General features: G+C 57.7%; 1 protein-coding gene across 5 annotated transcripts in view; it reads right to left on the bottom strand.

Moving 5' to 3' along the window:
• PRDM16 (PR/SET domain 16) overlaps positions 1 to 16,208 on the bottom strand; it is a 363,983-nt gene that overhangs the window by 27,841 nt on the left and 319,934 nt on the right. For all 5 annotated transcript variants that reach the window (XM_054542575.2, XM_024234173.3, XM_024234165.3 and 2 more), the window contains 4 exons: positions 12,816 to 12,918; positions 6,392 to 6,599; positions 4,503 to 4,650; positions 3,741 to 3,894 (listed from right to left, as the gene is read on the bottom strand). In XM_054542575.2, the coding sequence (XP_054398550.1) occupies positions 3,741 to 3,894; positions 4,503 to 4,650; positions 6,392 to 6,599; positions 12,816 to 12,918 (613 nt within the window). The remainder of the gene's footprint in view (positions 1 to 3,740; positions 3,895 to 4,502; positions 4,651 to 6,391; positions 6,600 to 12,815; positions 12,919 to 16,208) is intronic.

Genomic DNA, 16,208 nt, shown 5'->3' on the forward strand with positions numbered 1-16,208 from the left:
CCCACACTCACTCTCACGCACGCTGACACACGCCCCGGCTCACACGCCCACCCTCACATGCTCTCACACGTGCCGACACAAGCACTGGCTCACACACCCAACCTCATGCACTGTCACACACACACGCACTGGCTCACGTGCCCCTCGTGCTCTCACATGCGCTGACACATGCACCAGCTCACGCGCCCACACGCTATCACACACACACGCACCGGCTCACGCGCCCACACTCGTGCTCTCACGTGCGCCAACACACGCACTGGCTCATGCACCCACACTCACACGCTCTCATGTGCACCAACACATGCACCAGCTCACGTGCCCACACTCACTCTCACACATGCCAATAAACGCACCAGCTCACGCACCCACACTCATGCACTCTCTCACACACACACCAGCTCACACGCCCACACTCACATGCTCTCACACGCACCAACACATGCACCAGCTCATGCATCCACACACACGCTCTCACACACACATGCACCGGCTCACACGCCTGCACTCACACGCCCTCATGCACGCCAACACACGCACCGGCTCACACGCCCGCACTCACACGCCCTCATGCACGCCAACACACGCACCGGCTCACACGCCCGCACTCACGTGCCCTCATGCACGCCAACACACGCACTGGCTCACACGCCCGCACTCACGCACCCTCATGCACGCCAACACACGCACCGGCTCACGTGCCCACACTCACTCTCACACATGCCAATAAACGCACCAGCTCACGCACCCACACTCATGCACTCTCTCACACACACACCAGCTCACACGCCCACACTCACATGCTCTCACACGCACCAACACATGCACCAGCTCATGCGTCCACACACACGCTCTCACACACACACGCACTGGCTCATGCACCCACACTCACAGACTCTCACACACACACTTGCATACTTATTAAAGCAAAGGCTCTTTCTGCAAAGTGCCCAGTGGGAGCCTGTCCACCTCATTCCCAGATATACTTCCTCTCTCTCCTGTTCTCCTCTCCTCTCTACCCACCCCTTCTCTTATACCCATGCACACACACACGTTTGTACACACCCCAGTGCACAGGTGAGCTCCTTGGTGGGAAAGACATCACCAGGAATGACACCCCCTCCGTCTGTGTGGTCAGTGAGGTGGGAGCTTAGGGCTTCCATCTGCCTGTGCCATGGGTGTGTCACCCAGCAGGTGGACACGGAGTCTGGCCATGAGCGCCTGCACAGCTGTGACCTCTCCTGCAAGCAACTGACCATTCCTGGAAAGGGCCACACTATTTGGACTCCCTCACTTGTTTGCAAATCCTCCTCTCCAAGCCTGAAGACCCCCTTCTGCAGTTGCACCAAAGGACATGGTGTAGTGGCCTGGGGGATACCAGGGCTGCGTTTTGTGTGTCTGATCTAATTTCTAAGGGAATGAGAATCTTCATAAACCCAATCTGCCCACGTCTGGGGTTTTCCTTTAAGCTTTATCCCCTTAGCCAAAAGCCAAGGCACAAAGGTGAGCCAAGAGTGTGGACAAGAAGCGCAAGAGCCGCTGAGGCTGGGCAGGGCAGGTTGAGCTTCCCTGTCCTCACTCCATCCACGCGGGATGGGGAGCAGCTTGCAGTGTGGTGGGAACAGTGGGCTCCAACTGCCCAGGGTGCTGCAGCTCCTGGAATGCACGTCATTAAAGCGATGCAACGGGACTTTAGAACGCTCGTCTGCACGTCCAGAGAGGCAAGGAAGTTTAAACCTAGGTCCAATTTTCTTGCTCCTGAGCTTGCTATAGAACTCCACGTTGTCATCTGAGGCACCAACTGGTGCCGCTCTCACTGGAGTCACTTGACCTGCATCTGGGAGCAGTCACCCCCCGCCCCAGCCCCTGACTCCTGCCTAGCTCGCACCGTGCTGGCTTCTCCCAGAGGAAAGGGGTACTGCGCATCGGGGCACCGGAGCTGGGCACACTGCGCACGTGCTCCTCTTGAGAGATCTGCGGTCAGCAAATGGGAAAACAGTACTTGTGGAACGGCCAGCAGGCAGAGCTCCATCTCCCATTGGTTCCTCAGTTGGTGGGGGCATGTAGCCCAGGTTAGGCTGGGGGCAGAGTCACCCCTAGCAGGATGGCTGGACGCTGGGGCTTGGGAGGTGGGTGGGATGGGCACAGCCCAGGGGCCTGGCTGGCTGGCGGGCATCACCTCTTGTGCAAGTGGTCAGTGCCTGAGTGGTCCCACATCAGCAAGAATACCTGAGTCCAGGTTCCCAAGCTCCCAGCACCCTGCCTCTCCAGGCTGATGCAACAGAGCCTGGAAGGTTCAAATCACCCAGCCGGGGGCCAGGAGCCAGGCCCCTGAAGCTAAAATTTGGGCTCCACAGCCTGGCCTTGAGCGCACGGTCACTCAACATCTTGTAGCCTCACTTTCCTCTGACAGCTGGAGACAGAAGGGCCCCACTCTCAGGCTTTTGTGAGGATGCTGTGTAAGAATGCTTGGGAAGCGATGACTTGACACAACGTGTGTGTGAACCGATGACTCGGCACAAGGCCCAGCAGACAGGACCCTTCAGAGGCCTCTGACTTCACTGAGAATCAGGGTCAAAGTCCCTGCACTGGCCCACAAGGCCCCTTGGACCCGGCCCTGGTGACCTCTTACCTCTCTCTTATTTATTTTTATTTCTTTACAGAGTCTTGCTCTGTTGCCCAGGCTGGAGTGCAGTGGTGTGATCTTGGCTTACTGCAGCCTCGAATTCCTGGGCTCAGGACATCCTCCCGCCCTTACCCCCTGAGTAGCTGGGACCACAGGCACACACTACCATGGTTGGCTAATTAAAAAACTTTTTTTTTTTTGGTAGAAATGTGGTCTTGCTATGTTGCTCAGGCTGGTCTCGAACTCCTGGCCTCAGGTGATCTTTCTGCCTGGGCCGCCCAAAGTGTTGCAATTATAGGCGTGAGCCACCGCCTGGCCCTTTCTTCTCACTCCCCTCACTCACTCCTTAAACAAACCCTGGCCTCTGGGCCTCTATGCTCACAGCTCCCTCCTGAGCCTCCTCCACAGGTGCCCGGGGCTCACTCTCCTTGTGTCTCTGCTGGAACACCTCTCATCGAACAGGCAGGTTCAGCTCCCATGCCAGGCTGCCAGCCCAGCCCCTGTGAGGCTGTAACCCCACATCGCTGCACCCAGAGCTGTGCCTGCCACCTTGCTTGTCTGGCTTGCCTGTCTCCTCCCGTTGATGTGCGAGCCCCCTAAAGACAGCTGGTCTTTTATTTAGGGCTGGCCCCCGCACTGGAACAGCACTGGGCACAGACAGGGCCCCCTAGAGATACCGCCCTGACAATCCCAGTGGGCGTCTGCTGAGACTGTCACTTGCAGGGCAGCACAGAAGCACGCCCTTCTGGAGCTCGGCACAGGTGGGGAGTGAGTTCGGGGGACGGGAGTAGCAACAGGGAGGGTCCAGCTCCTTCTGCAGGACCCTGGTCCCTCCCATCACCCACTGCCCCCCTCCAGCCCCTGTGAGGTGAAGCAAGGGGAACCGTGGAGGAGGACGGGATGGGGAAAGGGAGCAGTGAGGGACAAACTCAGAGGGTGCCTGCCGGGGACCAGGCTGCACGCGGCAGAGATGTCAGAACCTGCCATGAGTGCTTTATGAACAAACCGGGGTCCCTTGGATCAGGGGAGACCTTGGTGGATGGCACACCTTGGCCCGACCCCCATGGCATCCGCACACCCGGAGGGCAGGCGGCCAGGCTGGGCGACCACTTACATATGAAAGGTTTCACCGTGCTGTGGATGTGCTTGTGCTGCTTGAGGCCGGAGGACGTGGCGAAGGTCTTCCCACAGTCAGGGCAGGCGTGGGCCCGAGCGCCCACATGCTGCGAGCGGATGTGCCGCTGAAGGTTGCTGGGGTCCGTGAACACCTGGGGAGACGGACGCCGTTGGCTCACGCCCTGCCTGGGCACCCGCCTGGGCCTGGTTCTGGCTGCCGGACCAACCGGCCGTGGGGGCAGGGCCCTGCCTGTCTCTCTTGCCATGTTGCAGTCTGCACCCAGCAGGCCGGGACGGGTCTCTGCTGTAGCAAGGACCCGCTGCATGGCCTTAAGTGAGCCACAGAGCCTCCGCGGCTGCTTTCCTCAAGAACAATTCCCGAGCTGAGGCTGCGTGAGACAGGGCTGCAGAAAGCACTTTCAGCTGTGGTGCTGAGACCCTGGCGGGCTCGGGGTGGAGGCTCAGCTCAGCCCCGCCAGCCTCTTCCTTCCACACTGGCAGGAGCACAGGACCCGCGCCCGGGAGGGGCCTGGGTTCTGGTCTTGGCCATGATCCTTCTGACCTGGGGGACACGGTCTTCCCTGAGACTTCCTTTCCTTCCTAGTCACACGGAAGGGCCCGAGCCACTGCAGGGGCCTCCTACCCACTCTGCCGCACTCCGTCTGCATTTGGACCAGGGGGTGTAGGGAGCACGGGAGCGGGCGCCCGTCTGCAGCCTCCTGCTGCATCGTGGCTGAGACGGGGCCGCCCCTCAGGTTACCTTCACGCAGTTTTCACATTCGAAGCGTTTGCCGCTGTCGTGGGACATCTGGTGGCGGATGAGGTTGGACTTCCAGTTGAAGGCCTTGGGACACTGGTCGCATTTGTACTCGCGCTCCTCCGTGTGGATGACCATGTGCTGCTCCAGGCTGTGCAGAGGACGAGGCTCACTGCGGGGCCCAACTACCTGCCCTCTGCCCGGGAGGGGACCCCAACCTCACAGCTTGTTCCCAGTGCCCCTTCGGAGCCCCCACCACGCTGCCGGGGAATCAGAGCACGTGCTGGCGTCTCCCTGTCCACCTCCTCTCTGCCGTGGCCGGGCTGTGAGGGGCAGAGGCGGCCTTCCCCTAGCAGATGAGGAAGCCGGCACCTGGATGCTTCCATCCCTCACCCAAGACCACCCCCAGGGCGGCTGGAGGCAGTGCCGGACCCCGGCCCACACTCCCTGGGTGCCTCTCAAGCTGGTCCTGGCCTTGAGGCTAAGCTTGGGCCTAAGAAAAAAGGGGTTCGACATTGGCATGAACCCAGGAGTGGGGCAAGTCCCCCAAACCCAAAGACGCCACTCTGAGTGCTGGGCACACACTGAGGAGGCAGGTTGGGAGTCACTCGGGGGTCTCCAGGTGACACGGAGGGGGCCAGAGCACAGCTGCTCGGAGGGGCCGCTGCACTTGGATGAAGGAGCCGCTCTAATTCCCTGCTCTCGGGGGACCCCCGGCTTCCCTCGTCCCAGGGATGACCGTTAATCTTCATGAGCAAAGCAGTGATATATCACGGCTCGTTAATTACGGGGCCCAGCCATCCATTCAGATCAGAAACGCCTGGTTCCCGAGCATCAGGAGACTGTATCTTTTCCCCTGTTGTTAATTGTGATTTATGTGTTTATGTAAAGAAAACACGGACCCTCTTGAGCGGCGTTTACTGGGAAAGGCCGCAGTCGGGATTTGCCCAAACGTTTATTTTCTCAGTCATCTGTTCCAGGTGGAGGGTTTGCCGTCCCCAGGGAGCGGCGCAGGGATGGGCGGTAATCCCCAGCAATCACATAGCCGGTTAGTGGCCTGATGGGCTTTGCTCTGACTTTGTGAGGCTGTCCTGGAGGAAATCCTCAAAGGCAGGAGGAGGGGCCCAGGTTGGAAAAGTCTCCATAGCTCCTTGCAGCACTGGACTGAATGTCCTGGTTTCACTCCCCACGGAGACCAGGAATCTTGTCTTTCCCAGGGGGTCACAGGTCCCCAAGTCCGCCCAGGCCCCAAATGTTGGCTCCTGCCTGGTCTCAGGGCAAGGGAAGGCCGGTGCGGGCCTGCTCATGTCTCTGAAGCCCCTCCTGGGACAGGCCGCTGCCACCTGGTGGGGAGCAGGGCTGGTGTCTTGGGGATAGGGGTGACCCGTTCCGGCTCTTGCCTACCATCCGAGAAGGAGCTGCTTGTGTGTCCGGAGGGTGGGGCCACCATGAATCCCTTGGTGGTGGATGCTGCCACCCGCATCCCGGTCTGGGACCTTATTACAGAAGTAGCCTTGGGCTGAGCGGCTGCAGGTCCGGGCTCTGGCCTGAATTTTTCTCCTTTCTAGTTTCTCCCCACAGCGCAGCCCTGGCAGGCAGGGCCACGAGCCTAGGAGGTGGCTTTCTGGGGCCAGGACATTTGCGGTCAGAGCCAGGGGACACCTGCAGCTCTGGCCACGGGATCCTGCACCTGCTCTGCCCGCAGCGCCACTGTCCCAGAAGGGGCACATATCCCCAGGGTGTGTCCCACTAAGGGGCCCTTTGTCTCCACCTGTTGGGGAGCGAGGCGGGGGAAGGGAGGGGAGGAAGACTCAGAGGAGGGGGCGGGAAGGGGAGGAAGACTCAGACGAGGGCATGGGAAGGGGAGGAAGACTCAGAGGAGGGCGCGGCACCTGTACTTGTTGGGGAACATCCGCTCGCAGTCCTTGCACTCGTGTGCTTGGCCGCTGCCACCGCCAAGGCCCTCGGACTTGAGCTCCTCAGCCAGGCCCTCGTAGAGTGCAGCCCCCACTGAGCCACACGTGTACTTCTTGTGGCGCCGCAGGTCCAGCTTGGACTGGAAGAGTTCGTCACACTCGTCACAGCGGAACGTGGGCTCCTCTGCAAGGGAGAGAACGAGGCGGTGGTGAGTGAGCCGGAGACCCAGCCCAGGGCTATTAGGGGACTCTGGAGACCTGGCCCCCTCACCACGCTGCCTCAGGGCCTGCACCCAGGCTGGCCAGTCCTGCATTGCTTCCTTCCAGCCTTCAACTTGAGGCCCACCAGCCTGCCCTGGAAACAGGCATGTGGAGTCCCCAAGGCCCAGCCCTGGGCAGCACCAAAGGACCCCCTAATCTGTGCCTCAGAGGGAGCCCCGGGCGACACCCGGCCCTTCCTGTGCCTCAGGCAGCCACCGTGGGCTGGAGAAGGCCCCGAGCTCGGGAGTGGAGGAGGAAGCCGGGCCAAGTGCTTTGTTTATGAATCAGGAGAAAAACGATGACAGAGCTCCAGTGCATATAATAAATTATTGTCGTCAAGGTCAAACAAATTAAAAGGGGGGCAGCTATTATTAAGTTTACGAGGCAGCATCCTGACCGCCTTGCCAAGCCAAACAATCAGCCTGGAGATGTCATCCTGGTGGGGGGGCTCTGGGCCCGTCCCTGCCTCCCCTGCCTGCAGCAGCTGGGCAGCAGCCTTCCACCTAAGACGCGAGGCTCCCCCCACAAGACGCCTCATCCCCCCAGCTCTGGAAAGAACGCTGGCACTGAGGTCTTTCCCAAATGAATTGAACAGTGGTGTGTGCACCAGTGTGTGAGTGCACGGGGGCGTCTTGGGCGTGAGCAGGCAGCTGTGTACGCATACGTAAGTGTGAATATCTCAGCATATCTGCATCCATGTTTGTGCATCTTTGTGTGACTGTGTGTGCATGTCTGTGCACTTACACCCACGTTTGTGTGGCCTGTACGGGTACTCATGTGCATGTGTGTGAGGGTGCATGTGTTTCTGCATGCACCTACATGCGTGAATATTTGTGTGCACTGGTGTGTTTTCATACGTGCACATGTGTGGTTTGTGTATGCCTTTGTGTTGAGGCGTGTGTGCATCTGTGTGTTCGTGTGGGTGCATACTTTGCATGTGTGAATGCACATGTGTTTCTGTCTGCATGTGTGTGCATTTGTGTTATGTATGCATACATGCATATTATACATATATGGTTGTGTGCATGGGTGGCTGTGTGTGTTGTGTGTGCATATGTGTCTGATGTGCACACATGTGCATGTGAACATGTATGCGAACACACACATTGTGTGTTGGTCTGTGTGTGTGTGCGCCAATGGGTGTGTAGTTGTGCAGGCACAAATATGTGTACACATGCTCGTATATGAATGTGCGTATGCTAATGTGCGTGTGTGTTTGTGTGCATGTGATGTGTGTACGCATGCATTTGTGTGCTTGTGGGAATGTGTGTTTGGGTGTGTATGCACGTGCACGAGGACTGACCCAGTGCCCAGCACTGAGCAGAGTCTTCATGAGCTTGGTCAGAACGTTGGCTCAAAGGTCTGAACCTAAGGATTGCCAAGGAGACGGGGGATGGGGACAGATGGACGAGGGCTGTCACTTCCTGTCCCCTCCCTGTGTCAGAAAGACCACCACGGTCATAGGCCTTTTAGAGTCCTAAGGAAAGGGTGGGCTGCTTTGCAGTCTGGGCAGTGCAGGGGTTACCAGAAGTGGCACTTTCTTGCTGACTGGAAGCTTCCCTGAGCCTAAGGGTGGAGATGCTGCTATTTGGCCTGGGCCACCCCAGCACCCCTGGCGGGTCCTCAGAGCCTGGCTCCCTGAGCCTCAGGTGCCCAAGGTGGGGATTCCAGCAGGGTGCTGGCCCCGAGAGACCACAGCAGGCATACTGGATGGCACCCACCCCCCCACCCCTTGCCAACCAAGGTACAGACACCAGCTCGCCAGATGTGACTTTCAGTGCCATCTTTGGACAGAGGTAAGTATCTGGCTGACGGGGAAGGGGTGCCTGGCAGAGAGGAGCCCCAGGGGTGTGTGCACTGGGGGTGAGTGGGCAGGCACCACTGCCGGTCAAGATGCACCAAACACTGTGATTTCGTTCTCAGCCGGTGTCCAGGCATCCTGGCCCTGCTCGCTGACCTGAACCTCAGGAAAGTACTGGTTTGGGGGAAAACAAGATCACGAAGGGAAAAAAGCCAGAGGATGCCCAGAGCCTGCACAGTCCACTTCCCACAGGACTGCGGTCCACACCTCAGCTCCGGCCTCTGGGGCTTGGAAGGCTCCGTCCCAAACCTCTCCGGGGAAGGCTGCCACTAGGAGCTTTCCGAGTCTGTTCACTCGCTGAACAAACTAAACCCACCTAGGAGCTGCCAGGAGGGATCCTCGGACAGGGCACACAGACTGGGAGGAGGTGGGCAAGAAATACTCACCCTAGAAGTCTACAAAATGCCACCTTGAAACGTGATTCAAGCCTGCAAATTCTTCAGAGAGAGCCCACTGTGCAAATGATGTGGGTGGCAAGGCTGACCCCTGGGGTCTGGTGGGAGCCCACGTGGCAGGTCCTGTCCTCAGAGCTTAAGAGAATCTGGGCACTGAAGCCTCGCATCGACCTGCGAGCACCCAGGGAAGGGCAACATGCCCGCTTCAGAACTGGCAAACTGAGGCTGGGCGACACTGAGTTGCTTGTTCAAGGAAGAGGCGGAGCAGTGGGCCTGCAGCCTGCCTGTGGTTTTGGGGCCGAGGAAGCAGGGCTGGCAGGGCCCCAATTTCCCACTGAGGGTTTTGGGGAAAGCGAGGTGAGCCTGTGATAGAGGGATGCTCACCATCACCCCCTCTCAGGCCTTCCCTTGTCTTCAGAAACTGGGATTTTCACTGGGGAACAAGCCCTGCAGATCTGAGCACCAAGATCATTGCAGAACACAGCCAACCCGCAGACCTGGGAAGCTGCCTGTGGGTGGATTCCAATGTCCCGGGCTGGAAGCAGGCTGAGATGGAGCCTCCAGCCAGCATCGTGATTCAGTTAGAAATGCCAGCTTTTATTTTACTCTTTCTGGACCCAGTGAAGAACAATCATAGAAGTTGAAATTTGAAAACAAAGACAAGAAGAAATGCCAACCCCACCCACTCATATTACTGACCAACTTATTTTTTCCAGTTCTCATTTAGAATTTGGGATGAAAATAAAAATTTAGATTGCAAATGAGAATGCAGTCTGATTCTCACTCCAATGGCCTTGGAGGGTGCCCTGGACGTGACGGAGCCGATTTCAGTGACCATCCCTGCCCTGCTGCTCCCCGACCCCAGCCCTCCACGGACGGAGCTGGGTCCCCATCAGAGGACAGAGCCGGGGACAGGACACACCTGAGCCTGGCCTGCCCTTACTGAGAGGTGTGGACAGGTCTCCCGGCTGTCTTCCAGGCAGGTAAGGCTGGCCCTGAATACACCCCTGGGGCTCGTGGAGGGGCCAGAAACGGGGGCATAGTTTATGGCATTTTCACTTTCTCGGCACAAGAAACTTCTGCTTTAAAGAAATGCTGAAAGAACATGACCTATTCTGATAATGTTTCCCATCTTATTATCTCTGATCTCACGATCTGGCTGGCTCATGCGCTCTGTGCTCCACGCACTGCCTCCTCTTGACCTCTTTTAGAGAGAGGAAAAGCAAATTATCGTGAGGCTTTCTCAAAAGAAAAGCATATTGGAATGGAAGTGACTTTCTTTATTTTCTCCTAAGTGCAAAAAGTTCTCAAGAAAGAGAATTCTTTCCTCTTCATTGTAAGTGTAAAAACAAAACAAAAAGTTGAATGCATCTGAAAGTGGCTTCCCCGTGGTCTGAATCACTTGTGTGAAAATGGGCCTCGCATTCCTGACAGAGCTGCAGCTCTGCAGAGGGAACGTGCTCAGCCCCGGGACTGCAGGGCAGAGGCTCGGTTCTCCCGACACGGGCTGGCCCCCAAGGGTCTCCTGTGTCTTCTTCACTACCTGAACGTGGTCTCCAGCCAAGCCCTCTTCTCCCAACAAAAGCACAAAATATAGTGATTGGAAATGAAACTCTCTTCGTCTGGCAGGGGTGCGTGGGCTGCAGTACAGCATCCACCTGTCACCTACACCAACTAAGCCAACGCCGTGGTGACCTCACATCTTGTTTGTCATATCTGCGCCTCACTTGCCTATCTGAAGTTCCATCAGCAACCCTCATGGCAGAGCAGGAATGTAACAGAAAAATAAATCAGTGCCTAATGGCCCCGGAGAGCCGAGGGGTTCACAATTATGTGGCGTCTACGTACTAATCTACCAGACTTGAGGCTCAAAGGAGCTCGAGAGCCTCCTCCAAGTTCCTGCAGTGATAAGGGGCTGGCTGCATCGAGCTGGGGTTGGGATAAAAGATTTTTTATGATAATTATCTTAGTGAGGAACATTTTTGCATTTTCTTTCTGTGCGATTCAGAGTCTAACTGGTAGGGGAGGTGGCTATTGGGGAGGCATGAACTTGACAGGAAAGAGCAGGGAAAGTCAAATATTTGATGTTGGGCTATTATGTGTGGCAAGCAATTAGCCCACAAATGCTTGATAAATTATTAGGAAAATGTAGACCCAGGTTATTTAATATCAGGGGCCGGAGGGGGGTGGGGAGCAGAAATCAAGGTTTTTAAAAAACCTTTTGGAAGAAAGAAATTTCATCGTACAAATGAAATTCCATAGTCAAGCACTCTCCTTAAGTCAAGCAGATTTGTCTCTTGGCATTCTTGTGCGCTATCTAAGATTCATAGATCTTTTCAACAATTATTTTAAGGAAAATGAGGCCTTCCCCTCTGCTATCCAGATCTCGGCAATTTATTTTTCTTTTCTCAATGGCCTAAATAAAACCAAACTTTGGAAGAAAGTGCAGATAGGCTCCGGCTTGCTAAACTATCCTTCTGTGGTCATTTCCTTTCGGACACTCAGGGACATAAACAGATACTGCACCAAGGAAGGACCCAGCTAGCTGGGCCACACTCGGTGATGGAAAGGGTAAATTAAGGCTGGGCCATGCTCAGTGATGGAAAGGGTAAATGAAGGTGGAGTTCTCCATGTCTGGTCTCGAAGCCTTCCTGCTAATTCCAGCACCATTCCTTCACCGTGAAATCAGAGTGGTTCCTTGGAGAAACTTGCAGCGAATGGCATTAATCATTAAGCCTTGGTGTGTTTGAAGGGGAGGTCCAAGAAGCAAGGAGGAAAACTCAGCCTCCCTCCAGGCTCCAGCACCAGCAGGAATCACCAGCTCCGGAAACGTCCAGGAGGGAGCTTGCGTTCCTGTTCACTTGTGGGGTCTCCCCCAAAGTAAAGCAGTTAGGCTCGAACCCTGGAGCCGTCTGCTCAGAGGTACCTGCGTGGAGCCGACGGGCCAGGGTCTCACTGCCCACAGAGCCTTTCCTGGCCGGCTGTTCCAGGACCCCGTAGGGGAATGGACACATGGCTTCATGACGTGAAGGCAGGAATGAGCCTGTATCTGGGAAGAACTCATCTGTGTGGGACTGGAATTTTCTCAGGCATCCTCTCAGCTGTACTTGGGTGTGGAGGAAGGTGAAAGGGAAACTCACTTGTCCCATCTCTACTCGACAGAGAGGGACCAGCAGATCTAGGGAAAAGGAAATTTGGAAGGCTTCCCACAGCCCTGTCTGGAAGAGCGGGGCGACTCCGCATCACTGTGAGACCTGCCTCAGACCCAGCATTTTCCCTCTTGCCAAATGAAACTTCCCCTAACACTTCTCTTGGAGTTTTAGCTACAGATGCGCATTTTGCTTTGAAAGATACATATGCCATCACCCACTCTCTTAAATGAAACAAAATCTTCCCACACCACAGAGAGCTCTGGGGCAGCCAGAAATGCTTTGAAGCTACAAAACTGGCTTGGTGTCTGTTTGTTTGTTCGTTTAAGTACCAGGGAAAGCAAAGGCTGCTGTTGCTGCTGCTAATAAGAATAATAGCAATAATAAAACATAGCTTAAAAAAATCACCTGGGACCCTAACATTGCAAAGACATAATCCACTGGATAACAGTTTGCCCACTGCACGAAGCCCTTCTTAAATTCTGGGTGCACCTCCTGGGTGCCCCAGGGAAGAGGAACAAGAAAGCCATTAGGTTGAGCCTTTGTGGGGGCAGGCAGTTTCTGCTGGCCTGGGGTCTGCAAAAATGGAGGCACCCAGCACTTGGGGGCTGCCTGGCCCGCATTAGGTGGCTTGAGGTGATGAGAGGCCCTCGGTCCTCCCAGGCATCTGCTCCTCTTCCGGGTTGGCTGGGGGCTCCCAGGGGCCGTGGCCCGGTTTGGGGGAGGGGTCTTACCGTCCAGGCCGGGTGGCACTGTGCCCAGGGGGTAGACGCCTTCCTTCACGTGCACCAGCAGCTCCTCACCTGGCTCAATGTCCTTAATGACTTTGTAGTAGATCTAGGATGGAGAGACCAGAGAGAAACGGCGAGTGTGGTTTGTTGGTATCTGGAGAGCCTCTCAGTGCACACTCAGCCCTCACACTGTGGACGCAGCTCGGCCTGCACTTGATTTTCCTCTAATTGCCACCAAGAGGGTCCCCTCTGGAACTTTTGCAGAGTATGCGCAGAAGGAATTGTGTCCCCTTTTAATTTGCTTTATTGGGTTTTAGGGTATTCATAAAGCAATGAATATTTAGTCAGCAATGGCTGACTAAACAGGTAGGATCCACATCAAAGTTCCCAGCTGGGGGTGTCCTGGGGGCACGGCAGAGCCCCGCTTCCACCAAGAGCCCACCTGGGTGGGTTCTCAAGTTTCTTTTGTTCCATTTTGTGTATGTAAGTGAGACCCGCTTTGCCAGTGGCGGTGGGGGAGGGGGAGGTCGGGGTGTGGAGTGAATCTGGTTGTTTCTGAAAGTGGCCATGAGCTGAGCCTGGCCAGTGAGTCAGGACACGGGGCTGCTGTTCTCCCAGGAGTGGGGATGCCATGAGCCAGGATGGCTGGGGTGGGCAGGACTGTGTGCCCACTGTCAGCCTGGCGCCTTGTGGCTGACCCCACAGGCGGGAGTCTGGGAAGGAGGACACCCTTGAGAACTGGTGGGCTCATCTGCAGCCTGGTCAAGCCCTGGGGACGAGGGGACCTCCATTTGGAACTCTGCTCACTGAGCAGTGCTGTTGGGGGCTGTGTCGCCGCGGCTTGCCAGGGGCCTCCTGAAAACAGGAGGTTGTCTTGGGGTGTTGACGTGGTGGTCAAGACGAAGAGAATTAGCAGTTCAGAAAGGGGAGGCCGGGCCATCTGAGGCCTGGGCCAGGGCATGGGCCATGCCGCCAGCACCAGGAACCCTGTGTCTTCGGTCCGGGAGTGTCTGGCGGCAGGTGTGTTTCTCTCGGGGGAGTCACTGCCCACCCTGCACATGTGGGTGTTTGAGACTCTCTTCTGATCACAGTAACTGGGGAGCTTCCAGGGACCTGCAGGCCTGGCCAGAGGACTGGCTGTGAGGCTGGGGAGAGGCCCAAGGGAAATCCACCTGCCCCTGCGAGACCTGGGGCTGAGGCTCCTCCAAGAAAACAGAGTGGGTCTAGACTCAGAAAGGGAAGGGCTCCCAGGGATTGAAGGGACGTGGCCATCCTTGTGGGTGACACTCCCATCCCCACTGACCATCCTGTGTCAGGCCAGGCTCTCCAGCAGCTGGACCTGGCTGGGGTCTGTGGCTGGACACAGCTGGGCACCCCCGAGACAGGGCTGGGTGTGGCCCCTGCATGCTCCTCCCCCATGTCCCCCACGTTGTGAATTTCACTATAATCTGCCAGTCCCAACTGACTCCAGAATGACACCAAGGAACTCTCAAAAGACACACATAAGTCACAGCGTGACTGTAACGCCCAGTGTCTGCTACTCCCAAGACACCCAGACAGGAAATGCACGAAGGAGGACAGGCAGGTGCACGGCCTCTGTCAGTAGTGTGTGAAGTTCCCTTATGGGGCATCAGGTAAGTTGCTAAAATTATGAGGAGATGTAAAAGTGGAGAGGAGAAACTGGCCCATGGTAACTTCTTCAATTAAACCCATTATTATTAGAACCCCAGTTTTGTATCATCTTATCAAAAAAAATCACACAGTGGCTGAATCATTGTCTCTTTTTTAAAAAAGAAACTTGAGCCACTGTATTAGAAAATCGGGCCCAAAGTGCGGGATGAGAAGCGCCAGCTGGGACAAAGCCCGGGCGACCCTCTGAGCGGTGCCGTGAGTGGCATTGTAGCAGAAGCAAGCGGAAGGGGCTGCTGAGTGCCCGGCCTGGATGACGCCCCTGGGGCAGGTGGCCTGGCCCGGGCCCCGGGCAAGAGAGAGGAGGGTCAGCAGGCGAGGCGGAGGCTTCTCAAGGGGTCCCGTTAGAGGGCAATGTGGACCCTGGCCGCCCGCCCCTTGGCTCCACTCCAGGCCGCACCTCCCACCACCCCCACCTCCCTCCCCACCCCCCCACCCCCCCACCCCCCCACCTCCCTCCCCACCCCCCCACCTCCCTCCCCACCCCCCCACCTCCCTCCCCACCCCCCCACCTCCCTCCCCACCCCCCCACCTCCCTCCCCACTACCCTCCCACCTCCCTCCCCACTACCCCCCCACCTCCCTCCCCACTACCCTCCCACCTCCCTCCCCACTACCCCCCCAACTCCCTCCCCACCCCACCCCCGTCGAGGGTCCTGACCTGAGACCTCAGGCATCCTCCCGCACTCCCTGCTTCTCCGCTCCGCTCCAATGGTGGGCAGAGGGCTGGGTGGGCGGACGGGGGCTGGGCGCGGCCCTCCTGGATCCTCCGCCTGGCCGCCTCCGAGAGCCTCCGAGCCTCCCGGGATCCACACCCCAACCCCATCCCCTCTCTGCAGGCCACAGACACTCCCAGGACGCCGCCCAGACTCCCTTCTCTACACAGGGAGCCAGATCTCCAGGGATCCCCCACCCCAGCTCCGAGGGCGCCAGGCCTCCGTCCTCTGATCCGCGGGGCTGCGGAAGGAAACCCCTTCCTCCACCTCTTCCCCCAATCCGAGGGCCCCCAGTGTCTCCTGGGACCCCACCCCGGCTCCGAGGGCACCAGACCTGCCGGGGGACCCTCCCCTCCGGCGCGGACACTGCCCTGGAGCCGCCGCCGCGGGAGGGTCTAGCGCGCCGGGCCGCGGGCTCCCCCTCCCTGGCCCTGGCCCTGGCCCTGCAGGAGGAGGGCGCCTTGGCCCTTGGAGCCGCAGTCGGAATTAATCGCTATTAGTGCTGATCGCAGGGCCCGAGGCGGGGCTGGGCGGAGGTGGGGGTCCCCGACCTGCCTCCAACTGCTTTGGGGGTCAGAGGTGAACGCGAATCCGCGCAAACTTTTCCATACTCGCGGGCCCCGCCCTTGCCAGCGGCGCGGAGGTGCAGACAAAAGCCGGCTGCGTTTTTACAGCCTGTCCCCGGTGTCACAAAGGCCTTATCAGCCAGACGCGCCGAGAACGCCACTGTTCCTGGCCGGCGGGGTCAGGCGACTTCCCGGGACAAAGACCGGGCCGCGGTGGGAACCGGGCGTCTGCGGACCCAGCCTGGGCCGGCTCCTGGCTCGAGAGCGTCACAAATTGCGCATTTACTGTACTGCAGGCCCCTTCCTGCAGGGCTTGTCATAAATTATGACTGCAGCTCCCTACACATTCCTGCCGTCTGCTTATAATCCTCCTTTCCTCGTGAGACCCGCGGTGGGTCCTGCTCAGACCGCGCTAAGTCAGCATGG

This window comes from Pongo abelii, chromosome 1, assembly GCF_028885655.2.
Source record: "Pongo abelii isolate AG06213 chromosome 1, NHGRI_mPonAbe1-v2.0_pri, whole genome shotgun sequence".
In the NCBI taxonomy this organism is placed as follows: Eukaryota; Metazoa; Chordata; class Mammalia; order Primates; family Hominidae; genus Pongo; species Pongo abelii.